The 24,965-nt window shown below is 41.2% G+C and overlaps 1 protein-coding gene and 1 pseudogene across 6 annotated transcripts in view; one reads left to right on the forward strand and one right to left on the reverse strand.

The window, feature by feature from the left end:
- Positions 1-352: 352 nt before the first annotated feature.
- EYA3 (EYA transcriptional coactivator and phosphatase 3) overlaps positions 353-24,965 on the reverse strand; it is a 90,808-nt gene continuing 66,195 nt past the window's right edge. For all 6 annotated transcript variants that reach the window (XM_020909106.2, XM_020909105.2, XM_020909113.2 and 3 more), the window contains 8 exons: positions 23,390-23,473; positions 22,097-22,186; positions 19,933-19,991; positions 17,498-17,658; positions 15,283-15,397; positions 14,203-14,324; positions 8,456-8,556; positions 353-4,020 (listed from right to left, as the gene is read on the reverse strand). In XM_020909106.2, the coding sequence (XP_020764765.1) occupies positions 3,940-4,020; positions 8,456-8,556; positions 14,203-14,324; positions 15,283-15,397; positions 17,498-17,658; positions 19,933-19,991; positions 22,097-22,186; positions 23,390-23,473 (813 nt within the window). In that variant the 3' untranslated portion in view covers positions 353-3,939. The remainder of the gene's footprint in view (positions 4,021-8,455; positions 8,557-14,202; positions 14,325-15,282; positions 15,398-17,497; positions 17,659-19,932; positions 19,992-22,096; positions 22,187-23,389; positions 23,474-24,965) is intronic.
- Positions 5,920-7,696, forward strand: LOC110147674 (EF-hand calcium-binding domain-containing protein 14 pseudogene; annotated as a pseudogene).

The following is a 24,965-nucleotide window of genomic DNA, read 5'->3' on the forward strand; positions in this document are numbered from 1 at the left end:
GCATTTTAAGCTCAGCACAGCAAAGTATTGATTTCTTAGTAATTAAATTTCAGCACATTTGACAGCAAATGAAATCTCTTGGCATTCCAGTTCTAAACTCTGAAAAGCAGTATTTTTAGAAACAATTGAGAGAAACTTTCCCTTGAAAATTATTTTAAAATATTTATTTTCTCATTTATCTGTATTGAATGGCTAATTTTGTTTTTTTTTGGTGAAAATAATGATGAAATTATTGAGAGGGTGCCATCTTTCTAATGAGCGCTGCAGATTTTTTTTGAAGCCCAACTCAGGAGCCTACTCAGGTAGGCAACTGGGCTGATCCTACTCAGAAAAGACACGGGAGCAAACCATATAGAAAATAAAAACTTTATTTTTTCAAGTTTATAAGATAGTTCCCATTACATATAACATTATGGTCAAGGACTCGACAGCCACAAATGCCCGCAGTCACATAAATATATCCAATCAACACCTTTACCTGATAAATGAGGCACCTGAAGTCCAGAGGGTCATGTTTCGAGTAGAAGTCGTTCTTAATGGGATGGCTCCCATCAGTGCATTAGAAACTAGCCAAGTAACCTTGTGTGTTGGAGCTGTCTGACTTGGGAGAGGAAGGGACAGGGCCTTTTGATCAGAGGTGAGCCAGAATTAGACGTTCTCTCGTGGTTATCTTAAGATATTTCAAAATCTAAGAATTTCGATTTGGCTTCTACAGCTTGAATATTTGGGGAGTTTCAACTTTTGAATGTAAAAGGAAACCGATTTAGTGGTGAGAAATAGAAGCTTGGCTTAAGAGGGGTCCTAATGCCCCCTTCTGCAGGAGCAAGGAGAGGAAGGCCTGAAGCTCACCACCCCATGGCTTCAACCATCGCTCCCCTAGGAAGAAGGAGTGTGTGGCTCCACCTCTTAGCCCCTTCTCCTCGTTGATTCAGTGGCACGGACACCCATTCAAGGTAGTCAACATTCAGAAGCTCCATACGCTGCAGCTAGAGTTGGCCCATCAGATTCTGCTTGGAGCTTTAACATGAACAAGTTTGTGTAAACTGCGAACAAGCTGTGGCACAAAGTCTCCTGGGACACTAGCTTTGCTCCCCCCAGTTGCAGAGCAGAAGACAGAAATACCCCAAACCAAATAGAAGCCCCACTAGGCATCTAGATCTGGAGCAGGCATCCACTCTCCTGGCCACCACCTGCTGCCCCAGGGGCACCGGATAGGGTGATGCTAAGGCACAGTCAGTTTTACATTCGAAAGGAAAACCACCTCTTAGACCCAGGACACGGCTGACAATTCCAGATCCCTTACTAGAGATGGCCCAGCTCTCACCATGGAACATGCAGACCCATCTTATAGAACCCTCAGTGCCCAGCTGGGAAAAGGACTCATCGGGTGGGTGGAGACTCTTTCTAGTAAAGAGGGCTTCCCCCTTGACGAAAAGGACCCATAGTATGCTTTGGACCTCAGCCTCCAAGAGCTTGCTGTGCTGCCCGCTTGTTCTCCGGATCTCTGTGCCCTGGAGGAGGAAAGCAGGCTCACTGAAGGGCACTGGGTTCCCTGGACAATTCATTTTGGCAAAGATGAGCCAGGAAGCTCCCATTTTCTGTCTGCCCTCTGAACTACCAGAAAAGAGCAAAGACGGCACTGCCCAAGGAGCGTCCTCACCTCTCTGAGCCAGCTTCAAGTTGCTTTTGCAATGACCTAAGCTGTGCAGTCAGAGCAGGAGGGAAAAGGCCATTGAAAAAGGAGTCCCAAGTCACATTCTAGGAATAAAGAGCTCCCAGCAGGCAAGGAGAGGAAAGTGTGTGAGTGTGTGTACTTGTGTGCATGATGTGTGGACCGCTCTGCAGTCTCACCAGCCTGAAGCACAGCACCAACCGGGTGGCCTATATGCAGGGCAGGAAGCCGACAGCTCTCCTGCCAGGATGGGGTGGGCGTGGAGGGGCCTGGAAGTAAAGATCCACCATGCAGCCTAGAGCACGCTAAGATCAATTATCAAGCAAGACAGAACAGCATCTGGGCAACTATGGTGAACTCGGACCAAGAAGATCCACCTCAGACAATATATCCTCCCCCGTCCAAAGGAAACAGGCTGAAGAGGCAGCTCTGTGACGAGCACTGATTTGAGCTCCTCTCCAAACACCTCTTCCTTGCAACTGAGTTATGAAACACTTTCTCAGTCCATTCTGAAGGAATGTGTACACCAGCCTTTCTCTGGGTGATCTGGCACAGAGGGAATCTGGCCCCTTTTGTGCTGGGAGCATCACCAAATGGATACGCTGAACCTCTGCGTGTAAGCAGTGATGGCTGTGGTTGGTCAAGGACGCCGCCTGCTCAGGACCCAGAATGCATCTCTCTGAGGTGCTTATAGAATCACCTCTCTCCGTGCAACCTGGGAGAGGATGAACTCCCTCGGCTCTAAGGAAGTTTATGCGGCCTGAGCACGTGCCCAGGTTGCTCGTGGAGGCTGGGGCATCCACAAACACAGCTGGACTGAAGGTTGCCACTCCTGCCTGGGCACCCATCCAACTTCCCAGAGGTCAGGTTGGGAGATGTTCCTGCATTTGGCCCATGGTTGAGTTTTCAGGCATGGCGTAGGGGATCTACCACCTCATTTAAATCAGGTGTGTCTTTCTGGCTTTCGAGTTTCCCATTTTAGAAAGGGACTTGGGAAGTGGGAAACAGATCCCATGGGAAAATTGGCCTTTGATCACAGCCATCTTGTCTTCAGTTTCAGGCCGAGATCTGGGTAAATACATGCCCAGAACACCACTCAGGGCTTAAAGGATTCAGAGCATGAAGTCAAATCCCTGGGTAGTTTTGGCCAAAATGTGGTTATGAGCCTTTTCTCAGACTTGATTTGACTACTTGGGTCCAAAGCCTGGGGACTGACCAGAGCTGTGTGGGGGTGGACATGAGGTGCAGAGAGTGGAAGAGCCCGGCACTGATGACTAAGAGGGGGGAGGGGCGGTGGGGGTGGCCTCTGTTGGGGAAGGGCACCTCTCTGCAGGAGAAAAGGGTGGAATCTTCCTGTTTCAAGGGCCAAAGAAGTGGAAATTCCTAAGAAGCCTTAGGTCTTCTATCCAGTTTGAAGGTAAGCCCCTGTCAGCTTTGACTAAGAGTCAAGCTGAAGGCTTATACTAAGAAGAGTTTCTAGGGTTGTGCCATTTGGTCAAAAAGGGAGAGGGACTGGGAAGGGGACTAAGGCTTCTAGGATGGGAAACAGCAAAGTCTAAAATTAATCAGTGTCCCAGGCCCCACAGTTCAGCCAACTAGGAGGTGGAAGAGTGAGAAGGAGCCCACCCTCGAGAGCAGACCACTGGAGCAGCTGAGGAGGTGCTACTGTCACAGAGAGGTATCTCAGATATCTCAGTTACGATTTTCCAAGGAAACTTTATACACCCCTTTCTTGCTAGAAAAAGAAAGGGTGCGGGGGAATCTGCTTCAGAGAGACCAGACCCTTACCTATAAAAATAACATATACATTCACTGGGAGTATGTTCTACAGCTAAGGAGATTACAAAGACTGCAAGAGATGTTATTGTAAAAGTCTGCTGCGTTTATCCTATCACCACATGTTAGTAGCAGTTCTCAATCTGGTCATGGACGCAGAGTGCAACTCTGCCCCAAGGATTTCCTTTTCTTTTTCTTCATTTTTTTTGAATCAAAATAAAACAAAAACCAGAAGAATTAAAAGCACTGTAGCTGCGGTGAGTCTATTGTTCTCTCAATCCAACTATCTCCCGCTCCTGTGCGAGGATGAACACGGGGCTGCAGCTCACGCATAGCAAAAATCAGCTTCATCTCTTGCAGCTGTTGGTATTGATTGTGTTCTCGCCAGCATTCCAAGGAGAAAGGGAGAGAGAGTTCCCAGTTGGTTCCGGTCTCCAGCTCCCTTCAAGGAGTGAAAAGGAGCTCATGGGGAAGGCTCTTCATTCCAGTTTTTAGAGAAAATCAAGCTCCAAAGCCTGGTGGAGAGACACCAGGTCTCCGTGGTTTGTGATCCTCCAGAAGGGCATGTTGTGCTGGAAGGGGGAGTAGGGGTAACTGGTTAACCCAACTTCTTCTGGGAGCTCATACTCATCCATACCCCTTCCTCCACAGACCTCTCCCCGAAGTACCTGGAACCCTCTCTACTGCTAGCCACATTGTAAGATCATTTTATTGATCAAATACGTATAGGGACTTTGTACTCCCCACGTGGCAGAGTGGTCAAGAATCCACCTACCAATGTAGGAGACATGGGTCTGATCCCTGTGTTGGGAAGATCCTCTGGAGTAGGAAATGGCAACCCACTCCAGTATACTTACCTGGAAAATTCCATGGACAGAGGAGTCTGGCGGGCTGCAGTCCATGGGTTGCATGAGTTGGACATGAGTGAGCGACTGAGCATGCACATAGGGACTTTGTATACACTTACATATGTGAGAGATTTTGATTAGGTTTCAGTGGTAACTCTGTGCTTTGAGATATACTTGTTCTAGCTACTATGTAGGATACTCAGGATCAAATAAGATGACCCCCATAAGAAATCAGTATTAATATAATATTATTTTTTTACAAATAGTCTATTTTCTATTAGGTGCAGAGCTGTAGGCCCAAATCTTGTTCATGACCAAGATGCAGAACATAGAGATTTAGGAAATAATAATCCCACTATCTTAGGTGATCAGTCATGTCCAGAATACTGTGTGCCATTCAGGAAGCCATATTTTAAAGAAAGGCTTTGAAAAACTTGAGTGCTGGAAAACATGTTCTATAAAGCTGATGGAGATTAGCTTTACTAATCATCTTGTTCAGACTGGTTGCAAGTTCCCTGGAATGTCGAAAGTCCGAGAACACAGTTCTTTTGGCATGGAGCTCAGTGCTTTTTCAAGCCTGCTGCTCACATATAATATTTAAAAGGTCTTTAATACACAGAAGAGGAGGGCTTCCCTGGTGTCCAATGGTTAAGAATCCACGTTCCAATGCGATCCCTGGTGAGGGAACTAAGATCCCAAATGCTGTAATTACTGAAGCCTGCGACCTCTAGAGCCTGGGCTCAGCAATTAAGAGAAGCCTGAGTATCACAACTAGAGAGAAGCCCCTGCACACTTCAACAAAAATACCCATCACAGCCAAAAAAGAAGAAAAAAAAAAAAGAGGAAAAAGATTTGTGCTCAGCAGTACGAGATTAAAACCAGGATGCAAAGGAGAAATGTTAAGCTCAATGGAAGGAGGAACATTCTAAGAATGTGAATGACTCCACAGTGGAACAGGATACCTGAGAAGCAGTTTCCTCATCCTTAGGTATACTCAAGCAAGGACTTGACAGAAAGTCTTCTGGCAAAGAGGCTGTAGAAAAGATCCCTCACAGGGAGGAGACTGACCTGGATGGAGCTCTAAGACATTTTCCAGTGGCTATAGTCTACGGCACCTACTTGGAGACATGAAGTCTGATAATACTCGAGTTGTTATCTCCCCCACTCCCTTCTTCAGACCAAGCAGCGGCAGCACCTACATCCACTAGTGACTTCCCCAGAGGGCAACAAGCACTTTAAAATGAAAGTTTTGGAGATAATATATAGAAAAAAAAAAAAAAAGACCTTGAAGAAAGTCCTCAAATTGCTACCTAAAGTGGAAAATGAAAACATACTTAGGTCATAACACCACTGACTACCAAACTCATAGTTCATTAACAGCTGCTGAAAGTTTGTGTGTTAACTAGATGGAAAAAAACCAGGGCAGATGGTTCTAGCTGGCAACCCAGTGTCTCCACGTCTAAGAAACTGCTGGAAGAAAACTGAGGTGGAGAGGGAAAGAACTTCTGTAGGTCCATTTAGCAGATGAAGACTCGAGAGTAAGTAAACTGTCCAAAGTCACATAGTTAATAAATAGATGCAATGAGATGTGAACTTGTCTTCATAACCACGACTTTTTCATCTGCTGTCCCCTGTATTAAAAAGGGTATGACCTTCCTTGCCGCCTGTGTCGTGGCCTGCATTGTCCTGGTGTGGATGCAAGTCACTCTGAAGGAGGATCTGGATTCCCTCAAGGAAAAGTTCTGATCAATGGAATCTAATCAGAAAAGCTCATTCCAAGAAATTCCCAAACTTAATGAAGAACTACTCAGCAAACAAAAACAACTTGAGAAGACTGAATCTGGAGAGCTCGGGTTGAACAAAGTCTGGATAAACATCACAGAAATGAATAAGCAGATTTCCCTGCTGACTTCTGCAGTAAACCACCTCAAAGCCAACGTCAAGTCAGCTGCAGACTTAATTAGCCTGCCTGCCACTGTAGAGGGACTTCAGAAGAGTGTAGCTTCCATTGGCAACACTTTAAATAGTGTCCATCTTGCTGTGGAGGCAATACAGAAGACTGTGGATGAACACAAGAAAACCGTGGAGCTACTACAGAGTGACATGAATCAGCACACCTTGAAGGAAACCAATGGAAGCAACCAGATCATTCCATCACCTTCCACTCTATCTGAACTTGACAATAAAACCCACAGTGAGAATTTGAAACAGGATATCCTGTACCTCCACAGCTTTTTAGAGGAAGTAAACAGTGCCCAAGTTGGGTACCAGAGAAAGAATGATCTTAAACTCGAGGGGATGAATGAGACCATGAGTAATCTTACCCAAAGAGTCAACTTGATAGAAAGAGATCTGGTTGCTATGAGCAAGGTAGAAAAGCAAGCGAACCTGTCCTCCAGCATGGTGAATGATAGAGCTGCCACTCTGAAGAGAGAGTCTTTGCATCAAGTGACCAACAGAATAAAGTCAGTAAAATCCCAGGGCATAAAGAAAGAAGATAGTTCAGATTCTCAGGTATCTAAGCTTAGAGAGAAACTGCAGCTGATAAGTGCTCTCACAAACAAACCTGAGAGCAGCAGGCCTCCAGAGACTGCCAAAGAGGAAGTACAGAATTTCACATCAAAGCCATCAACATTGCCAAAATTCCCACGGTCTCTTGGAGACCAGATTGAGAAAACTGTCCAGCTAAGACCTGCTTCCCTTCCAGGAATTTCTAGCATCGAAGATCTTCAGGGCTTATTCCGTAAGACTGGCCAGGATGTGGATGGGAAATTGACCTACAGGAAATTGAGGACGCCTTAGAGTCTATTGGGCCAGAACCAGAGCATTTGAGGGAGTTTGATTCTGATGGAGATGGAAGATACTCATTCTTGGAGCTGAGAGCAGCTTTAGGTGTCTAGTCTCATCAAGCTCATTTCAGAAGTGGATGTATGCTGTGGACTACCTATTATCTGCTCAGCTAACAAAAACAACCCTTTTACCTACCCATCAATCCTCCAGTCCTCCAAACTACAATAGCAGACACACTGTCACCTTTTAACTTGTTTGAAAAAGCTATATTAAAGTTATTTTTAAAAAAAAGACCATTTTACTTATAATATTCAGAAATCTATGATTTCCTGAAACCAGTAAGATCTTAATTTTAAAACTGCCAGAAAAAAAGTCAAGCCCTCTTTTTTTTCTCTTTCCTTTTTCTGACAGGAGGAGACCTTATCTTTTAAAACTGGAAAATGTGTATATAGAGAGACTAAGCCACCTTTTATATTTCACATAAATTTGCCTTAAATTAGCTGCACTTTATACAGACTCAGAAAATGTCTTTCCTTCAGCAGATAGACCTTTTCTGTTTGTAAATATTTAAAATGAAAGAGTCGTGCATATTTTGTAAGAAGTGGGAAGAATGGTTTGAAACAGGATGTGAACAAATGACTTGTTATTAAAAATTGCTAATCTTACCTGGTTAAAAAAAAAAAAAAAAAAAAGGGATGACCTGGAGTTGGGACTGCTTAGCAAGGAGGTTAACATCGGGATAATTTTTCCAGGGCTCAGGAGCAGGCAGGATTTTCTCTAAACAATTCCCAGTTGACCGCACTGGTTTTTTGAGAATCCAAAGCCTAGAAAAGTCTGAATGATCAGTCTTTTTGGTAGTGGAGTCTCACCCTCTTGAGAAAGCACTGCCCTCTAAGACAACATCAGGTTTAATCATGTGGGCTCCCTGTAGGAGGGCTCAAAGATTTTAAGATTTTTAGCATGGCAGGGAGGAGAGAGAAGGGGAGGATCTAATAACTCACAGGGAAAACTGCATGGGGGGAAGAAAATGACCTTTTAGCTTTTTCTGATAAAAGAAAAATGGGGACATCCCTGTGGTTCAGTGGCTAAAACTCAATGCTCCCAATGCAGGGGCCTGGGTTCAATCCCTGGTCGGGGAACTAAATCCCACAAGCCACAAGTAGCAGTCTGCATGCCACAACTAAAAGACCCTGTATGCTGCAACTAAGACCTGGTGCAGCCAAACAAATTTTTAAAAAAAGAAAGAAAAAATGGGAGAGGAAGGGAAAACACTGTAAATGCACAATAGATTGCTACAATTTCTGAGTTTTATGATTCTTCTAATTGCTCAATGTATTCTCATACAGTCTATGTTTTTTGCCATGGTTACCTGTTTGGCTGCAATTTCTTCATCTCGTCCATCTCCAATCACTACGTATGTGACTTTTTTTCCAAACCTTGACACAATTCTTTCGAAGCAGCTCTCCTTACCTAATAAGAAAAAGACATTTCCTCTTAAGACATTCCTTCCTTCCTTTTGTTCAATATCAAAGAAAAGGGATACTGCTAGGTTCACCTGCCTGTGCTTAGACAAAATCAGGGTGGCAGCTAGAGATAGAGCAGGCCCTCTGCCCAAAGAATGTGAAATCGTTGCATTCACACCACAGACTTTTTAGGCACTGGCTCTCTAGGTTCTTACTTTAGCAGCGAGGGTGAAGTCCAGAGGATCTTAGCGTGGGGGTTTCTATAAACAGTGTGAGAGCTGTACACACTTCCTCCCCCTTCCACAGCTCCTAGACTTCATGGCATACAGAACAGTTTTCAAGTAATTCCTCCATTTAAGATAATCTGGTGAGATGAGATCCATTCTCTATTTTAATAGATGGAAATAGACCCAAACTTGCCCCAGATTACAAACAAGCTAGTAGCTAGACTCTGAGCCTCTGCCTCTAAGTCTAGGCTCTGGTTACTGTGCCATGAAGAAAGGATGATTTTTGAGGGGAAACTATTAGTGAAAGAAAAAGATGAGGAAGTCCCTGATTCCTGGTGAGTAATTTGAAACAAACAGGCATTTCCTTCCAACTCTACATTTCCAAGAGAAATAGTTCTAGGCGTGGGCCTTATGTCTCTCAGGAGGGGAGGAGTCCCAGAGTTCCAATGAATATGGCAGCAATATTTGTCATAGCTGCAACTTCCTCCCTCATACTGTGTAACTACAACTGAGATCCTATATCACTTTCAGTGACCTTGGGAAACGGGTGATTTAAAACTACTGCAGACAGTTCTTGGAAACACAGTAATGTATCAGAGTTCAAATCCCACCTGGAACCAACATTTAAAAACTCACACATGACACTGCTGTGGCAAAGACACTATTTGCACAAGTAAATAAAATTATTTCTCTTGCTCTTCTTTCACCATCTCTTATGCTTTATTTCTGTTTCTGCCATATTCTTCAGTTAAGCAAGGCCCTAACTCGGCTTCCTTTTTTCATTCTGCTCTATTAACCTTCTCATCCTTACTTGTCAGATTCAAGTGCCTTAACACCAGGGCTCCTGTGTGAATAAAAAAAAGGTGCCTCTTCCTCAAGGCACTTGAATGCCATCTGCTGGAAAACTGTTGTAATAAAATATACAACTATAGGAAACATGCAAATCTCAGATGACTACAACGCAAGTAACGAGAACCCCACACCTGTACTCAGAAGTCCTGGGGGGTACAGCTGACCAACTGCAAGTCTGTGACATGCCTAGCTCGGGTGGTACCTCAAACCTGGACCAGACTCCAGTGTACTCTTAATACAAGGGGCTTCAATCTCCCACTCATAATACAAGGCTTGGTTTAGATGCACTTGGGTCCTTTTCAATGCTCCCACTTTACAACAGCCTTGTCATGCCTTACACTGATATCAAGCATTCAAACCATGTTTGCTGAGTAAATACATATTAATTTCACAATGATTCAGGGCATGACAATAGTCCAGATCTTCAGCCCCAATTTAAACATTAAATAATTCAACTAATAATGAGTTAATAGATGTTCTTATTGTTAAGAGAGTTGTGTGTCTAATCCCACTCTAACGATTATGTCCTTACTACCTAATCTGCAAGAGCCACAGTCAAATTTATGATTCAGAGAAAAAACTTTTAGTAGGATCCCTAAATCAGTAGGATTTTAGACATTTCTCCTAAGACCTAATAAAGGGAAAGTCTCGTATTTAGAAGAAAGAGACACTGAGATGTTTTCATTGTCCTGGCCTGCAATGGTCAAGGAAGAAATACAATTAGGAATGTCTCCTCTAAAAAGATTAAGAGTGTTATATTAAGAGTGAGTTATTAACAGCTCAGAGTAAAGTAGTAGCCATTTGAAAAAATAATTCCAACATAGTTGGTAAATACACTTCCATTTTATACTTTCAAAACAATCCTAGAGATGAGCTTTCCTGTTCGGGAGGATGAGACCAATGAGTGGTGAGCTTACCAAATGTCAAGCAATAGAAGCTGTAACTGCAAGACGCCCAGGACTGTGGAGAAGATTAAGTTCCTGGGTTTCCTCTATTAGAAACACTGTTGACATTTTCAGAAGTGATCTTGGGAAATCTCTTTAATGTCCAGATCAGAGAGTGGCCATGCAGAGAACTGCAATTCTGAAATAATTTCAGAGGAACTGAACAAACATCTCCTCTGCCCACTCTCATCTTACAGCTTTGTGAAGGAAAGCCTCAGGCCTCTCACTGTGGTTACCATGGTGCCAGGTACCCCGGGAGCTCAGCTAATGAGCTCTGGACGAAATGAGAAAATCACCAAATAAGCACACTTATTGTCAGAAGGAATGAAGTCACGTCCATTAGTTTGATGAGCCTCTGAGCGCCAGGATGCAGAATCAAAGCACCACAGAAACCTACCTTTCAGGTGTGGGAAACTAAGTGAATGATCAGGGTTCTTACAAAATGCACAGTAAAGCAGGGGCAGGAGGAGCAAAATCTGAAGGGGAGGTTTCAGATCTATCTCCCCTATCAATTCCCTTGTAAATGAAATAATTCAACCACATACAAAAAGAACAATAAAAACAAATGCCTGTATATCTACCACCAACCCAGCTTTGTCAAATCTTAACACTTTAGAGTTGCTTTAGATTAAAAAAATATAAGAATGAGGGTTTCCCTGGTGGATCAGTGGTAAAGAATCTGCCTGCCAATGCAGGAGACATGGGTTCAACCCCTGGTTTGGGAAGACCCCACATGCTGCAAAGCAACTAAGCCTGTGCACCACAACTATTGAGCCCGTGTTCTAGCGCCTGTGCTCCCTGTCAAGAGAAGTCACTGCAATGAGAAGCCCAAGCACCGCAGCTGCAGAGGAGACCTGCTGGCCGCAACCAGAGAAAAGCCCACACAGCAACCAAGGCCCAGCACGGCCAAAAGTAAAAAGAATTATATACATAAAGAAATAAGAATGAGATCATACAATTTGAAATTTCTGATGTATGCCTACTTGATGCTTTTTTTCCTCCTCCTTTCTCCCCATGAGTCTATATATCTATAAACAATGTATGGTTATTATTTTGAATATTTTTTTTACTTTTATTTAATTTTTGCATACTGTACATACTATTTGCAATGTGGTTTTTTTTTGTGTTCAACACTTTTTTATATATCTTTAGGGATATATATAGCTTGAGTTCACTTACTTGTAAGTGATTTATAGTATTCCATTGTTTCATGTCTATTTTCTGTTCAGACAGGTTTACCTGCTGTTTCTCATTATCTTTTAGTATGAATAAGAATGCATAAAAGAAAGTCCTTAAATGTACCTCCTTTTGCAAATGAGAATTACTCAAGGGAAGGAGGTGGCACATATTAGGCTTTGCAGGTCATACGATCTCCGTTGCAACTACTCAAGTCTGCTACTGTTGTGTGAAAGCAGCTACAGAAATGATCAGGCATGGCTGGTTTCAGTAAAACATTACAAAAAACAGGCAGGGGCAGAATTCGGTATGTGCTTGTAGTCTGAGACCCTCAAAGTAGTTTTTGTCAATCTAATAAATGGGCTATGTATCACATTTTAATTTGCAGATCCTTAATCGATGAGGTCAAAAAACTTCTCATATGCGTTTACTAACAATTTGGGTTTCCTTTTCTGCAAATTGGCTGTTCCAAGGTTTGCGCCTACTTTTTTTTATATTATGTTGCTTATTGATTTGCAGGAGCTCTGTACTAATGAACAAGTGCATGTATTACAAGTACCTTCTCTCAGTCCGTGACTTGGCTTGTCACTTTATGTCATCTTTCACTGTATATAAAAGTTTCATGCAACCAAATGATTGCTTTTTTCTGGTTTTTTTTTTTTTAAACACTATTTTTGGGGTCTCTTAAATGAAATCCCTCCCTACCTCAAGGTCATACAGATACTTTTACATATTCTCTTCAAAATCTCGAGTTTTGCTTTTCATGTTATATTTTTTATCCACCTGGAATTTTAGTTTTGCAAATAGCATAAAGAAGAAATCCAATTTTGCCCACCCCCCCACCCCCCAGAAAACCAATTATTCCAGCACCACTGGCTAAGGGTTAAGTCCCATGAGGACAGAGGATTCTGTCACGGCTATATTCCGAGTGCCCTGGCAATGCCTGACACCTTTTAATCTAGTGGATACCTAGAGTTCACCTTCACACTAGAGCGGTCTGCTCTGCTGCGACAGGGAAGCGGGAGCTGTAGATACAGACTCAAGCGTCTGAGGGGACAGGGGACGGCTGTCAGTGGACCTTGTGCAGCACATGTGATCAGAGTGACACACTCCGCTGCCTTCTCAGCGGAACAAGTTGGTTTTATACAAACCCGGTGCCCATTAGTTTATCAATTCAGCACATACTTATCAAGTACTATTTCATATACTTAGTACTGAATACATTTTTGGTGGATAAAAAATATCTTTTCATACACAGTCTCATTTCATTTTCAAAACCTCTCTGGGTAGTTTCTCATCTTACAGGAGAAAACTGAGGCTCAGGAGACACAGTAATTTCCTGAAGAGCTAATAAGCAGGGGAATTAGGACTCAGTCCTCAGTTGTGTTTTTTTTTTCCTTTTCTCTTTCTAACCATTTAAAATTGTGTTTTTCAGTAATAATAAGTGTAACTTACATTGCTGAGCAACAGTTCTCCAGAACTTTTCATTTTACAAAATTAAAATTCTATACCCACCAAGCAACAACTCCCTATTTCCCCTTTCCCCAAGCTTCTGTTAACCACCATTCTCCTTTCTGTTTCTATAAACTAAACTACTCTAGGAACCTTATATGTAAGTGGAAATACACAGTATTTATCTTTCTGTGATTGACTTATTAGCATAATGCCTTCAAGGTTCATACATGCAGTACCCATGTGACAGGATTTCCTTCCCTTTTGAGATTGGCTACTATCCCACTGTATGTATATACCACCTTTCATTTATCCATTCATTTGTTGGATATTTGGGGCTGCTTCCCCCTTATGGCTTTTGAGAATAATGCTGCTATGAACGTAGGCTTGCAAATATTTCTCTGGGATCCGCTTTGGATTCTTTGGCTATATACCCAGAAGTGGGACAGCTGGATCACCTGACAGTTCTATTTTCAATTTTTCTGTGCAACAGCCATGCTGTTTTCCACAGCAGATGCACCATTTTACAACCCCACCACAAGTGCAGATGGGTTCCAAATTTTCCGCATTCTTGCCAACACTTGTTATTTTCTGTTTGTTTTTTTGATAGCAACCATCCTAACAGGTGTGAGGGATTTAATCATTTTAAAGTACATAGCTTAGTCCTTGATTTTTAATCTAGTGTTTTTGATTATGCTATACTGCAGCACTCTATGAAGGAGAAATCTGAAATGAGGCTAAAGTAGATTTCTAAACTAGGTATTATGTTCTTTCAAATAGAAAAGAAAAGAGCACGATACACTTTAAGTCTGACAGACCTGGATTTGAATCCTGTGAAGCTGTGAAGTCCTGAGTCAGCCTGAACTGCCTCATCAGTAATGCCAGGAGAAGAATGAAGAGAGGATTATAGATATACCTATATATAAAGTGTCTAACAGCAGGACTGGTAAATAATAAGAACATCCTAAGCAGCAGTCACAAGAAACAGAACTGAAGCCGTACCAATTTTGGTAGCACTGTAGATGTTTTCAATAGGAAATATTTCTCCTAGCCCATATAGGAGAACCTTGGCCAGAGCTGGAACCAGTTGGGTTGTAGTGATCAGAACATTCACACAATTCTTTCTGGAAGGGAGAAAAAGACAATAAAAAAGTGAAATCAAACCAACCTGGGAACAAGAACTCAAACAAGTCTTCTCTATAGGATCTACTTGTGAAATATTAACCTCAAAGCTACTGGTACAACATTTGTTCAGTGCCAACGTTCAGTTCCTGCTCTGTCTCAGGTTTACTTATTTTCCAAATTAAAGGGCAGAGATTCTGTGGTGGACACAGAGCAGCACCCTGATTCTCCCCTCATTTCCATTCTAGCTCACTGCACTGCTGGCAAACTCCATGAACCCATGGTACTGACACCACATTACAGAAAACACAACAAGGCTTTCAGTTGCAGTGGCACTTCACCTCGACGCAACTCAGCCCGTCAATGAGATATGACTTCAGTCCTCTCTGCTCGTCACACAGGTCAGACTATACATTATTTTCACAAGTCTTTTCCCTTCACAGATATCCATTCCTGGGTGTCAGTTTCTGTTTACTAGGCTCTAAGTCTGGAATTCTAGCTTTGAAGGAGGGACGAATAAAGCTATGTTTTCATTTCCCATTCTAAGCTTTGAGCTCAAATTTCCTTAATCTGCTTAATGTACTCTTTTTCTTTGGAATCCTGCCTTTCTGAGTAGGCTGTGCTACATTTCTTTGGAGCTTCCTGTATTTAGGGTATTTGTGAAGTCTCCTCCATGTATTCTTCGATGTTATCAGGCCCATCCACCTCTGGTGCTGGAGATTCTGGGTTACTGAGTATAATTTTGTGAACAAAAAGTAAGAGAAAAGAAAAAGATGTTCAAAACTCTAAGGTGTGCTGTTAGAGTAAAATGGCCTTGCCTCCCACTATGAATCCTTGCCTGCAGCACTGAACTCCTCTCACCCTTCCCCACAGCCTGTTTTTGGGAATGGCCTATCCTGGACCAGGGTGGGAGAAAGAATCTCTCTGAGAGGATGAGACCTAGAAAAAGCATTTCCATACCTGGACTGGATAAGAAGTAAAGATTTCAAGGCAGTTCCTAACCAGGAATCTGTTAAAACTTCAATCTCTGCTCTTAGTCTTTGCAGTGCTTCCTTTCTCTGGGGACTGAGGAGCCCTTTGGGAATAAAAAAAAGACACATTCCTCATTTGACAAGATCCGTGCTGGCATCAAGAAAGCAACTTCTAAATTCAATTTGGAAATAGTGTGTTACTGAAATATCTACTGAGCAAACACATCTCTCTCCTTGATAAGGCCCTGCAGTAGCCTACTCAACAAGCCTTTTGACTCTTCCCACCAGCGTCTTTTGCTTGGCGGGGCATAACCACAACAAAATCAGCTGAGAGAAACATTGTGATTAGGATCTGGCTCAAGCTCATTCTTTCATCAACCAGCCAGTACATCATTTGCAGACTGGTGGACCATACTTTGAGTAGCACTGCTATAGATGTGACATTAAGAATCAAAAAAAGGGGAACAATTATAGATGGAAAAGCCCACAGCATTTCCAGTCTCTTTCTAAAGAAAACAACGCTCAGGGAGGAAAGGAGGCTGCCTAAGAATACAGAGCAATTACTGTCTTTTGGTCTTAGAAATCTTCCCACTGCCATACACTGCTCTCAAGGAGACAGTGCTTTCACCTCCTTCAGAACACATCAACCTGAGATTTCAGGTTGAATCACCATATTCTGAACATCATCTGTACTGTACTTAGTTCTGAAACAACTCCAGCTGATGAGAGACTGAAGCACTGCTTTAAGATCAGATAACTAAGCACAAAACAAAAAAGAGTTCATCTGATGGGAGCATGTTATCAGATACTTGAATTAGAATATTCAAATAATAAATCTGGCTCTAACTTTTCTATAGTGAAGGTAAAGATATTCTACTACCAGTACTCCATAAAAACAGAAATCATTTCGAGTATTACAGTTTATAATTTATTTTCAGACTGATGGTTTCACAATACAAGCCTACAATTAGATGACTCTCAACATTTCTGATAAAACAAAAACCAAACAAGTGTTTATATGTCATGTATGACATACACAGGCATGCCTATGTCATAGATTTAACTACTATGATGTAGCACTTTTGTTAATTCACTTAAAAAAAAAATACAGGTGGATATTACTTTTAATATGTTTCCCAGGGTAGGATCCAGGGATTCTCAAAGAGGGTTATAAAGCACTTTCTTCAGGAAACCAGGTTGAGACACTCACTGGGCAGAAAATGGACCAGACACATAGGTTGTATATGAAAACTAACAAAAGAAAGGCTAATATCTGTGAGAGAGAAAAAACAAAACGACCTGATTGCCAAAATAAAAAGTACTGGCTCTGAGGCCTCTCCTGACACAGCAGGATACTTCTAGGTGGTCCATGGAATCCCTAAAACTTCACTCAACGTTCTGTGTCGATGTAGGTGTTTGAGGGTGGTGGGTCAGAGCTTTCAATATTTTCTCACAAGGGCACGTCACTAAAGAGAGGTCTATATGAATGTAAAGTGCACTGGACCAAAGGTCCAGCTGTGGTATGGTCACTAACTTGCTATGTGACCTGCCTTTGTTATCCTCATGATGGACCATCAGTTTTCTCAAATCCAAAATGAAGGATTTAGATTTGCTGTCTAATGTCTCTTCTCATTTGAACAATCTATGGCTAATTAATTCCAAATATATGGATTTCAGGCACAATGGCACCTGATGTGTGAGACATATCTGGGCAGAAAGAACGGCCAAGGTCCTTCAAATTACAGTGCATGGATACTGCCAACCTATCAAGCTGGAACTAGTTTTTCCATCCACTATAAACCTGGTCGCTAGTTCTACCTGACTTGGCCTGATGGCTAGATAAATCTGTCCAAAAATATGGGAACCTCTTAAATATTACTGACAGTAGTTGTGAGTCCAGAAAAAACACATAATCTATGTGTCAAATCTATGTGTCAAACATAATCTATGGAACACATTTCTTTTAAAAAGGAAAGCTGTCTAAAAAGAACAAGAGAACTTGGTGAAGTTATGCTAAGAAGAGTCCATGAGGAATGCAGAGGTTCCTCCTCACAGGGTTTCAATCAGACCCCGTTGTTTAAATACAGAGTTAAAATGTCACTGTGTCACAAATTCATAATCTGGGAGCTCTAAGGTAAACCCTGGAAAGGAAAACAGGAAATCAGAACAAAAGAGAAAATTAGCTGGTTACATGCCACACTTACCACCCACGTTGCTTTTATGCTTATCATAGATTTCTCTCACTTTTCGGTAACGGAAAGCCAATTTCCTCATCCAGTCCACACCTCCCTGGACACCCACAGAGGAACCATGGCTGCCACTGCCTCCAGAGCCGCTGAAACCATCTGTCGAGAAACTGTAGTTGCTGCAGAGAGAGAGGATGATGAAAATGAAAATCTGTACTGCAGAGTTTTAGGCTGAAGGCCACCTGAGATTCTCTGTCCTATTCCATAGTATCTGACATCAAAGCCGTGAGACTCTTCTTCCTTAATCTCTGTATGTCAGAGGCTATCTTTCATCGGTCTGCCATCTCACCCCTGTTACTTCTATCAAAGAAAGGATGGAGAGGGAGAGCAAGAGGGACAGAACAATTTGAGCATCAGCATTCCCTAGAGGTTGGCTTCAGACAGACCATCCTTTCACTAATGATAGACGATATCTTACAGTGGAAAAAAGCCTTCAGAATATAAATTTTTTTGTACATACCCACAATATGATTGCAACTATGTAAAAAGAAGTGTGAAAAAATAATGGGAGGAATGAACCCCAACTTTTAACAGTAAGAAAACGGGAATGTTTTTCTTCAGAGATCTGTTGACTTGTTCATTAAGTTCATGGGCCACTACTCCTCTCTTCTAACTCTGCTCCCTTCGGGTATGGACTGTATTTGAACGCAAGCAGAATGTGGTGGAAGTGATGGTGTCAGGCTTTAGAGACCAGACTTCTCTTACAGGGCTTGCTCTAAGTGTCAGCTGTCATGTGAGAACACTCAAGCTGCCCTGTGAAGGGGCACAGTGAGGCCTGAGGCCTCCTGCTATCAGCCACACATGATAGGTTGGAAGCAGGTCCTTGGCTCCACTCAAGCCTTCAGATGATTTTAGCTCCAGCGATCTTGATTTTAATCTCAAAGACCCTGATTCAGAACTACCCAGCTAAATTACTTTCAAGCTCCCGACCTACAGAAACAATGAGATGATAAATGGTAATTGCTTTAAGCTACTAGGCTTTGAAGTAATTTGTTACATAGCAATAGACAACTGTTACAGTTAAACAGCTGGGAGGGATGACTACTTCCTAAGTCAAGATTTAAAAATGACTGATGGAATTAGGGACAACTTCGTTCAAAAGTCAGAACAGAATTCCGTAAGTGTGAGATTCTATATTTAAGAAAAAGTTGCCAATAAAAATATAGGCCACTATTAGTTAGCCGCATGTATGTGTTGGGCTTAGTTGCTCAGTCGTTATCTGACTCTCTGTGGCCCCCATGGACTGTAGCCCACCAGGCTCCTCTGTCTATAGAATTCTCCAGGCAAGAGTACTGGAGTGGGTTACCATTGGGATCTTCCCCAACCAGGGACTGAACCAAGGTCTCCCACATTGCGGGTAGATTCTTTACCGTCTGAGCCACCAGGGAAGCCCAGCCGTATGTATATGAGAAACAAAAGAGCACTAGAGCTCAGAGTGGATCGTAAACTGCTTCAGACCAAGCTCTGTCCTAAGGTGAGTAAAACCTCTTAAGAATGGTGCCCTCCACAGCTGTGCAAGACACAACATGCACGGCGGATGCCGCTCCTGGAGGGAGACCTCTCCTCCTCCTCGGCACCGCAGGGCTGTGTCCTTACTAACTGATGTGTCCAGATCTGCTCTAGAGTTGAGAATTCACAGAGGAAACAATTTTAGGGTAGACAATGGAAAAACTTTTTGCCTATGGAAAGGGATAAACATTAATAAAACAAATTAACATGAAAAGATGTGACAATTTTTTTTTCTAAAAGTCTTTAAATATAACGGAGACAAATTTTTGAATTATTCTTGGCTAAGACTACTGGGCTAGAAGACCGTAGCCAAGAGAGACAGGAGGAGACTAAGCAAGCATTTTGCCACTGAGACCTCCCTGGTTTAGCATTCACTGTGATATTAATGTTTAAGACTGTCTTCCATAGGGTCATTTGACACCACCAGACCCCCACCATTTAACTTCCCTGGTGAAATTACCTGATGCTTATTTGTATCTAAGACTAACCAATCTGGAAGCACACTTTTCTTGACTGAAAATCTGGCCAAGGAGAAACTACTATATCCTTAACTTTGGAATGCTTTTGTCTCATTCCATCATGCTGCCCAATCTCCAAGATTACACTCAAATTCTACTGTGTTGAGAAGGCCACTCAAGTGTTGGCACCACCGGCTCCCCACAACCATCAGGATTACTTTCTACTCTACATCCCATCACATTTTCTACTGTCACATGGCTTCTCACACCGCATGCCATCATCAACTGTCTTTGTTTCTATCTTCTCTAATAGACTGTGAGCTCTTTTAGGGCCATGTCTTAATCATCTTTGTTTTCCTCTGAACCTAGTCAGTGTCGTGTGCATAACAGGTGTACTGATGTTTAAGATACCACTGTTTTTATTACCTCAAGTCTTGGCCATTGTCATCAGAAGCCACATCTTCCACATGCACCTGGTCACACTCCTGTTAAAAGACAAAACCACCTATAACTTCATCCCAGAGAGCAGTTCTATTATCACCATGATATATTGTAAAAATACCACAGACAATGGCAGGATGATGAAATACCTTATAGTTTCTTATGCGTGGAGGGTCTATCTCACCCCCGTTGCTGTTCAACTTCTTTAAAGGCCTAATTTACATTCCTCAGTCTTCATGGAATCTTCCTTAACCATACCAACCCTCAGTTATGCTCTGATATCAACAGTTCACTTTTGCCACAGCCCATGGGTATAAGCAGAAACTCCCTTATACTGTCAGGTGTGTCTATGTCCTACATTAGACTGCAAGTTCTATCACAGTGTAGGCCTCTTATGGCACAACCACATTTTACATCTCCTTTAGAATCCTCTAGTCTAGTCCAGGGCCCTTACGTAGCATGCACTGAGTAAGTTTTTGCAGACGAAAACGATGCTGGTAGAGTGTGTGCAGTATCAATGCATGATACTGACTGAATGCATTCTCAATGCATGAGAATGACTGAAATAGAAATTTGTAAATTCAAACTTATGAATTAGAAGAGGTCACCTAAGTCAGTCTCCTCATATTCTAAAAGTGAGATAAAATGATTGGCCCAAGGTCATAAAACTAGTGAGTGGTAGAAAGAAACTAGAAGGAGTTTAGGTCTTTCAATGTGAAAGACCACGGGTTCTTTCCTCTAAGCCCACACTACTACTGAGGTAAAATGCCACCCACTGCCTAACTGACAGATTTATTCCTTTGACACCACCTAGGGCGGTGCCATGGTGTCCACTTGCATCAGAATCCTCTGGGGAAGATGTTTTAAAATGCCTATTTTTGAACAGAATTTCTGTGAGTGAAGTCCTAGAGTTGTCATTTTTAACACACTCCCCAGGTGATTCTTATGCCCCCTAAAGTTGAGAACCACTGACCTGGGGGGCAGGAACACATTCAGGTCAAATTCTTCACAGAACTTTCAGTCCTGAGTGAGGACTATGTCTAGAAAATCATTACAAATACAATTTGGCAACAATTACTGGCACATAGTAGGTTTTCAATAAATGTTTGCTGAATAAAAACTATAATGTTCCAATATATCAACATGTGAAGTTGATGGAAGATTAAAGCACTGTGGAGCTTACATAAAAGTACTGGAGTGCAGAGCTCTACTAATTTAACTTGTTGGAGAATTGTCTGTTGGGTAGAACTAGACTGTGTTTGAAAAGAAAGAGGATTACTTTGTGATTATTTTGCTTTAAAATTTTCACTATTTAAAAAAGTAGGTAATATACATCATACAGAGTTCAAAATTCAAAAGGACATTAAGTGACAAATCTGTTCCTTCCTACCTCAGTGTCTTGGCAATGCATTCCCATCTTCAGACAGAACAACTGTGACTAGTTTCTTGTGTAGGATAACTGCTTAACTGAGGCCCAGAATGGGGAGATAACTTTCCTAACTTGGTACTTGGTCTGGTCCTGATTCCTAGTCCTATGCTCTCTCCACTACACCATGTTTACCTCAAAGATGAACTGGAATGTCAAAGCTACAACAATTAACCAAGAAGCTCTCAGTGTTTTCAGGTTTCCCTCCACCTAAACAGAAAATGATCTGGACTTCATGGCTTACCTACACATGGACAATAAGCAGGTACAAAATACAAGTTAAGAGTAGCCCTCTACAAATCTGACAAATAAAGAAGCTGTCTTTTAAGAAGGTAAGACTGAAGAACAGTCAAAATATAATTAAGAGTACAACCAATGCCATCTTCTATATATTATTTAATGTAGATGAATAAATCAGAATGTTGGTTTATGTATCAGTGCTTTACCTGATGGGATGATACTGCCCCTAGAGTTAGATCACTTCCAAATACGCTAACAAAATCAAATTTTTGAGCCAATAAAACTGAAGCCCAGAAACAAGACTGTGCTGACCTAACCAAGGAACTATTTCTTCAAGACTATGTACACCTAGGTGCCCAGCTGGCCTCCCTATACCTACCCTGTTTAACCACACTTCCTCTAAACGCAAAAATCACAGTCTCAATAAATAAGTTATGGAACAAAGTGTTTCACTGAAGCACAGAAACAATTTAAAATGCATACCTCTAGGTCATTGAAAAATAGATGCGTGTCAGCCACTTCAAAAATCATTTCCTCCATTGTTAAACCTGAGCCAATCACTACTGTTGGGTCCTGAAAGGCAATAAGAGAATTTGTTTGACTTGGCACTCACAGCATCAGTTCTTACCTCTAAATGTTTCAAAATTATTTAAGGTCAAGGCCAAAAAAACACTGGTCCACAATAGTGCTTCTCCCTATTACTGATGCAATTTCATTCACAGTTATAAGAAGCTTAGATTGTGCAAAGTTAAAAATTTCAGGATTTTAACCCACTTAAAAAAAAAAACAAAAAACAATTTTTGGAAAAACTCCCTGCTTCAGGAGAAATTCTAACTATTGCTAAAATATTGCTATTGTAACACTCATTATCTCACACACACACACACACACACACAAATACATACACACACAGTATAACACCGGAAGTCAGTACTCTGACAATCTAAACAACCAGGAAATCAGTAAAGAAATATTTGTAGGAAAACCAATGCACATAGCTTTAAAAGGAACTATCAGACCTTCACTTAGAGGTGGTATGATCTTATTTTATATACTTTCATAATCAGTCTTGTTATAGAGTATATAAGCTTATGTCAGTTTACCAGCCTAGATACTAAAAGCCTACGGAAAATACTTCTAATAGAAACAAATAGTGACAATAAGAAATAATCAGGAGTAGATAAAGTAGGATGGTAAATGAGGCAGATATTTTTATAAAATTTATTCACAGAAACTTAAAAAAAAAAAGGAACCTGGAGGTAATTTAGTATAGAAATATACAGACAATACCTCAAAACAGCTCATCCCTCTGTCAAAACTGATAACTAAACTTAAATTCTGCTCGGTACATTTTCATTTAAGAAGCTGTACAATCTGTTTTAGAAAGTTATTTAATATTTTAAATGTACAGATCTCGCAGATTCTCAGCTAAATGAAATGCTCAGTTTGGACTGTCACATGTGATGTAAGGGATAACAGATCAGTCTTTGGAGCAGGTAATCCTGAGACTTCACTCTGTTTTGAGTTCAGTCCCATACTTAGCTGTTACCACCCTCCACCAACTTCAGCTTTCAGTACTAGTCCAAGGTCTAGTTCCCAGCTTTATCAACTCTGCCTGACCATGTAGTCTGCCTGGTATATATAAGCCATCAGGTGAAGTTTTACGTGAAAAGTGAAAGGTCAGTAGGTAAGATGGCGATAACAGAGACCGTGATCTTGGTCACCTGCACACATAAAGAGGGACAGTTAAAACAAAGGAAGAAAGACTCGAATTACCTTTCCATACTTCTGGGCATAGGATCCAGTAAGAAGGGAGTGGAAGATGATGATGGTTTCATCTAAGTCCCACAGAAATACCCGCTGAATGAGGGAAATATTTTTAAAAATGAGTGAGCATCTTTTTAAATCATAGTAGAATGAAACAAGTAATCAATAATAGAAGAAAAACTGGGAAATTCACACATATGTGAAAATTAATATAATCTTAAACAAACAATGGATAAAAAAGAAATAACAAGTGAAATTAGGAAATACCTTGGAATGAAGACCAAAAAACAACATACCAAAATTTGTGGGATGCTGTGGAAACAGCTAAGAAGGCTTTTTTTTTTTCTTTTCTTTTTAAGGCCATACTGCACAGCACGTGAAATCTTAGTCCCCCAACCAACCAGGGATCGAACCTGTGCCCCCTGCATTGGAAGTAGGGAGTTTTAACCACTGGATCACCAGGGAAGTCCCAAAGGAAATTTATAGTTCCAAATGTGTACCTTAAAAAAATATCTCAGTCAATAAACAAAGTGCACAATTTACGCTACTAGACAAAGCCAGTAGAAGGAAGGAAAAAATAAAGGTTAGAAAAGGGTAGGAAAAAGCAGAAGGTAGGAAAAGATAGAGAAAATCAACAAAACCAAAAGTTGGTTCTTTGAAGAGATCTATATAATTGACAACTTCTAGTTAGACTAGCTAAGAAAAAAGAAGACATAAATGAATAAAATCAGAAATGAAAGTGGGGATATTAATACTAATTTTAAAGAAATAAAAAGGATTTTATAATCCTTTATATTATGAAGAGCTATACACCAATAGATAATCTAGATAAAACAACAAATTCCTAGAAATACACAATGTGCCAAAACTGATTCAAAAAGAAGAAGAAAATCTGAATAGACCTTTAACTGGTAGGAGGTTGAATCAATAATAAAAATATCCCAAGAAAGAAAAGGCGAGGATCAGATGGTTTCACTGGTGAACTCTACCAAACAAAATCCTTCAGACCTTCCAAACAACTGAAGAGGCAGGAATACTTCGTAACTCACTCTATGAAGCCAGCATTACCCTGACACTGAAGTCAGATAAAGACAAGACAAGAAAACTACAGACCAATGTCTCATCTGAACACTGATGCAAAAACCTCAACAAAACAGTGGCAAACAAAGTTCAGCAGCATATTGAATTATACATCAAGACCAAGTGGGATTTGTTCCCAGAATGCAAGAATGGCTCAATGTAGAAAAAAAAAAAGAAAATCAATGTAATATACTGCATTAACAACAGAGGAAAAAACCCACATGGTCATCTCAACTGATGTAAAAAAAAGCATTTGACAAAATTCAGCACACTTTCATGATAAGAACACTCAATATACTAGTACCTTCCTTATCATGATAAAGGTCATATTGAAAAACCTATAAGTAATATCATACTCAATGGTGGAAAACTGGAAGTATTACCCCTGAGATTAGGAATAACAGAAGTGTGCCTGTGTTCATCACTTCTATTCCAACATGGTACTGGAAATTCTAGCCAGAATAAGGGTAAAAAAAGGTACCCAAACTGGAAAGAAAGAAGTAAA

The sequence above is a fragment of the Odocoileus virginianus genome, chromosome 30 (genome assembly GCF_023699985.2).
Source record: "Odocoileus virginianus isolate 20LAN1187 ecotype Illinois chromosome 30, Ovbor_1.2, whole genome shotgun sequence".
NCBI classification, from domain to species: domain Eukaryota; kingdom Metazoa; phylum Chordata; class Mammalia; order Artiodactyla; family Cervidae; genus Odocoileus; species Odocoileus virginianus.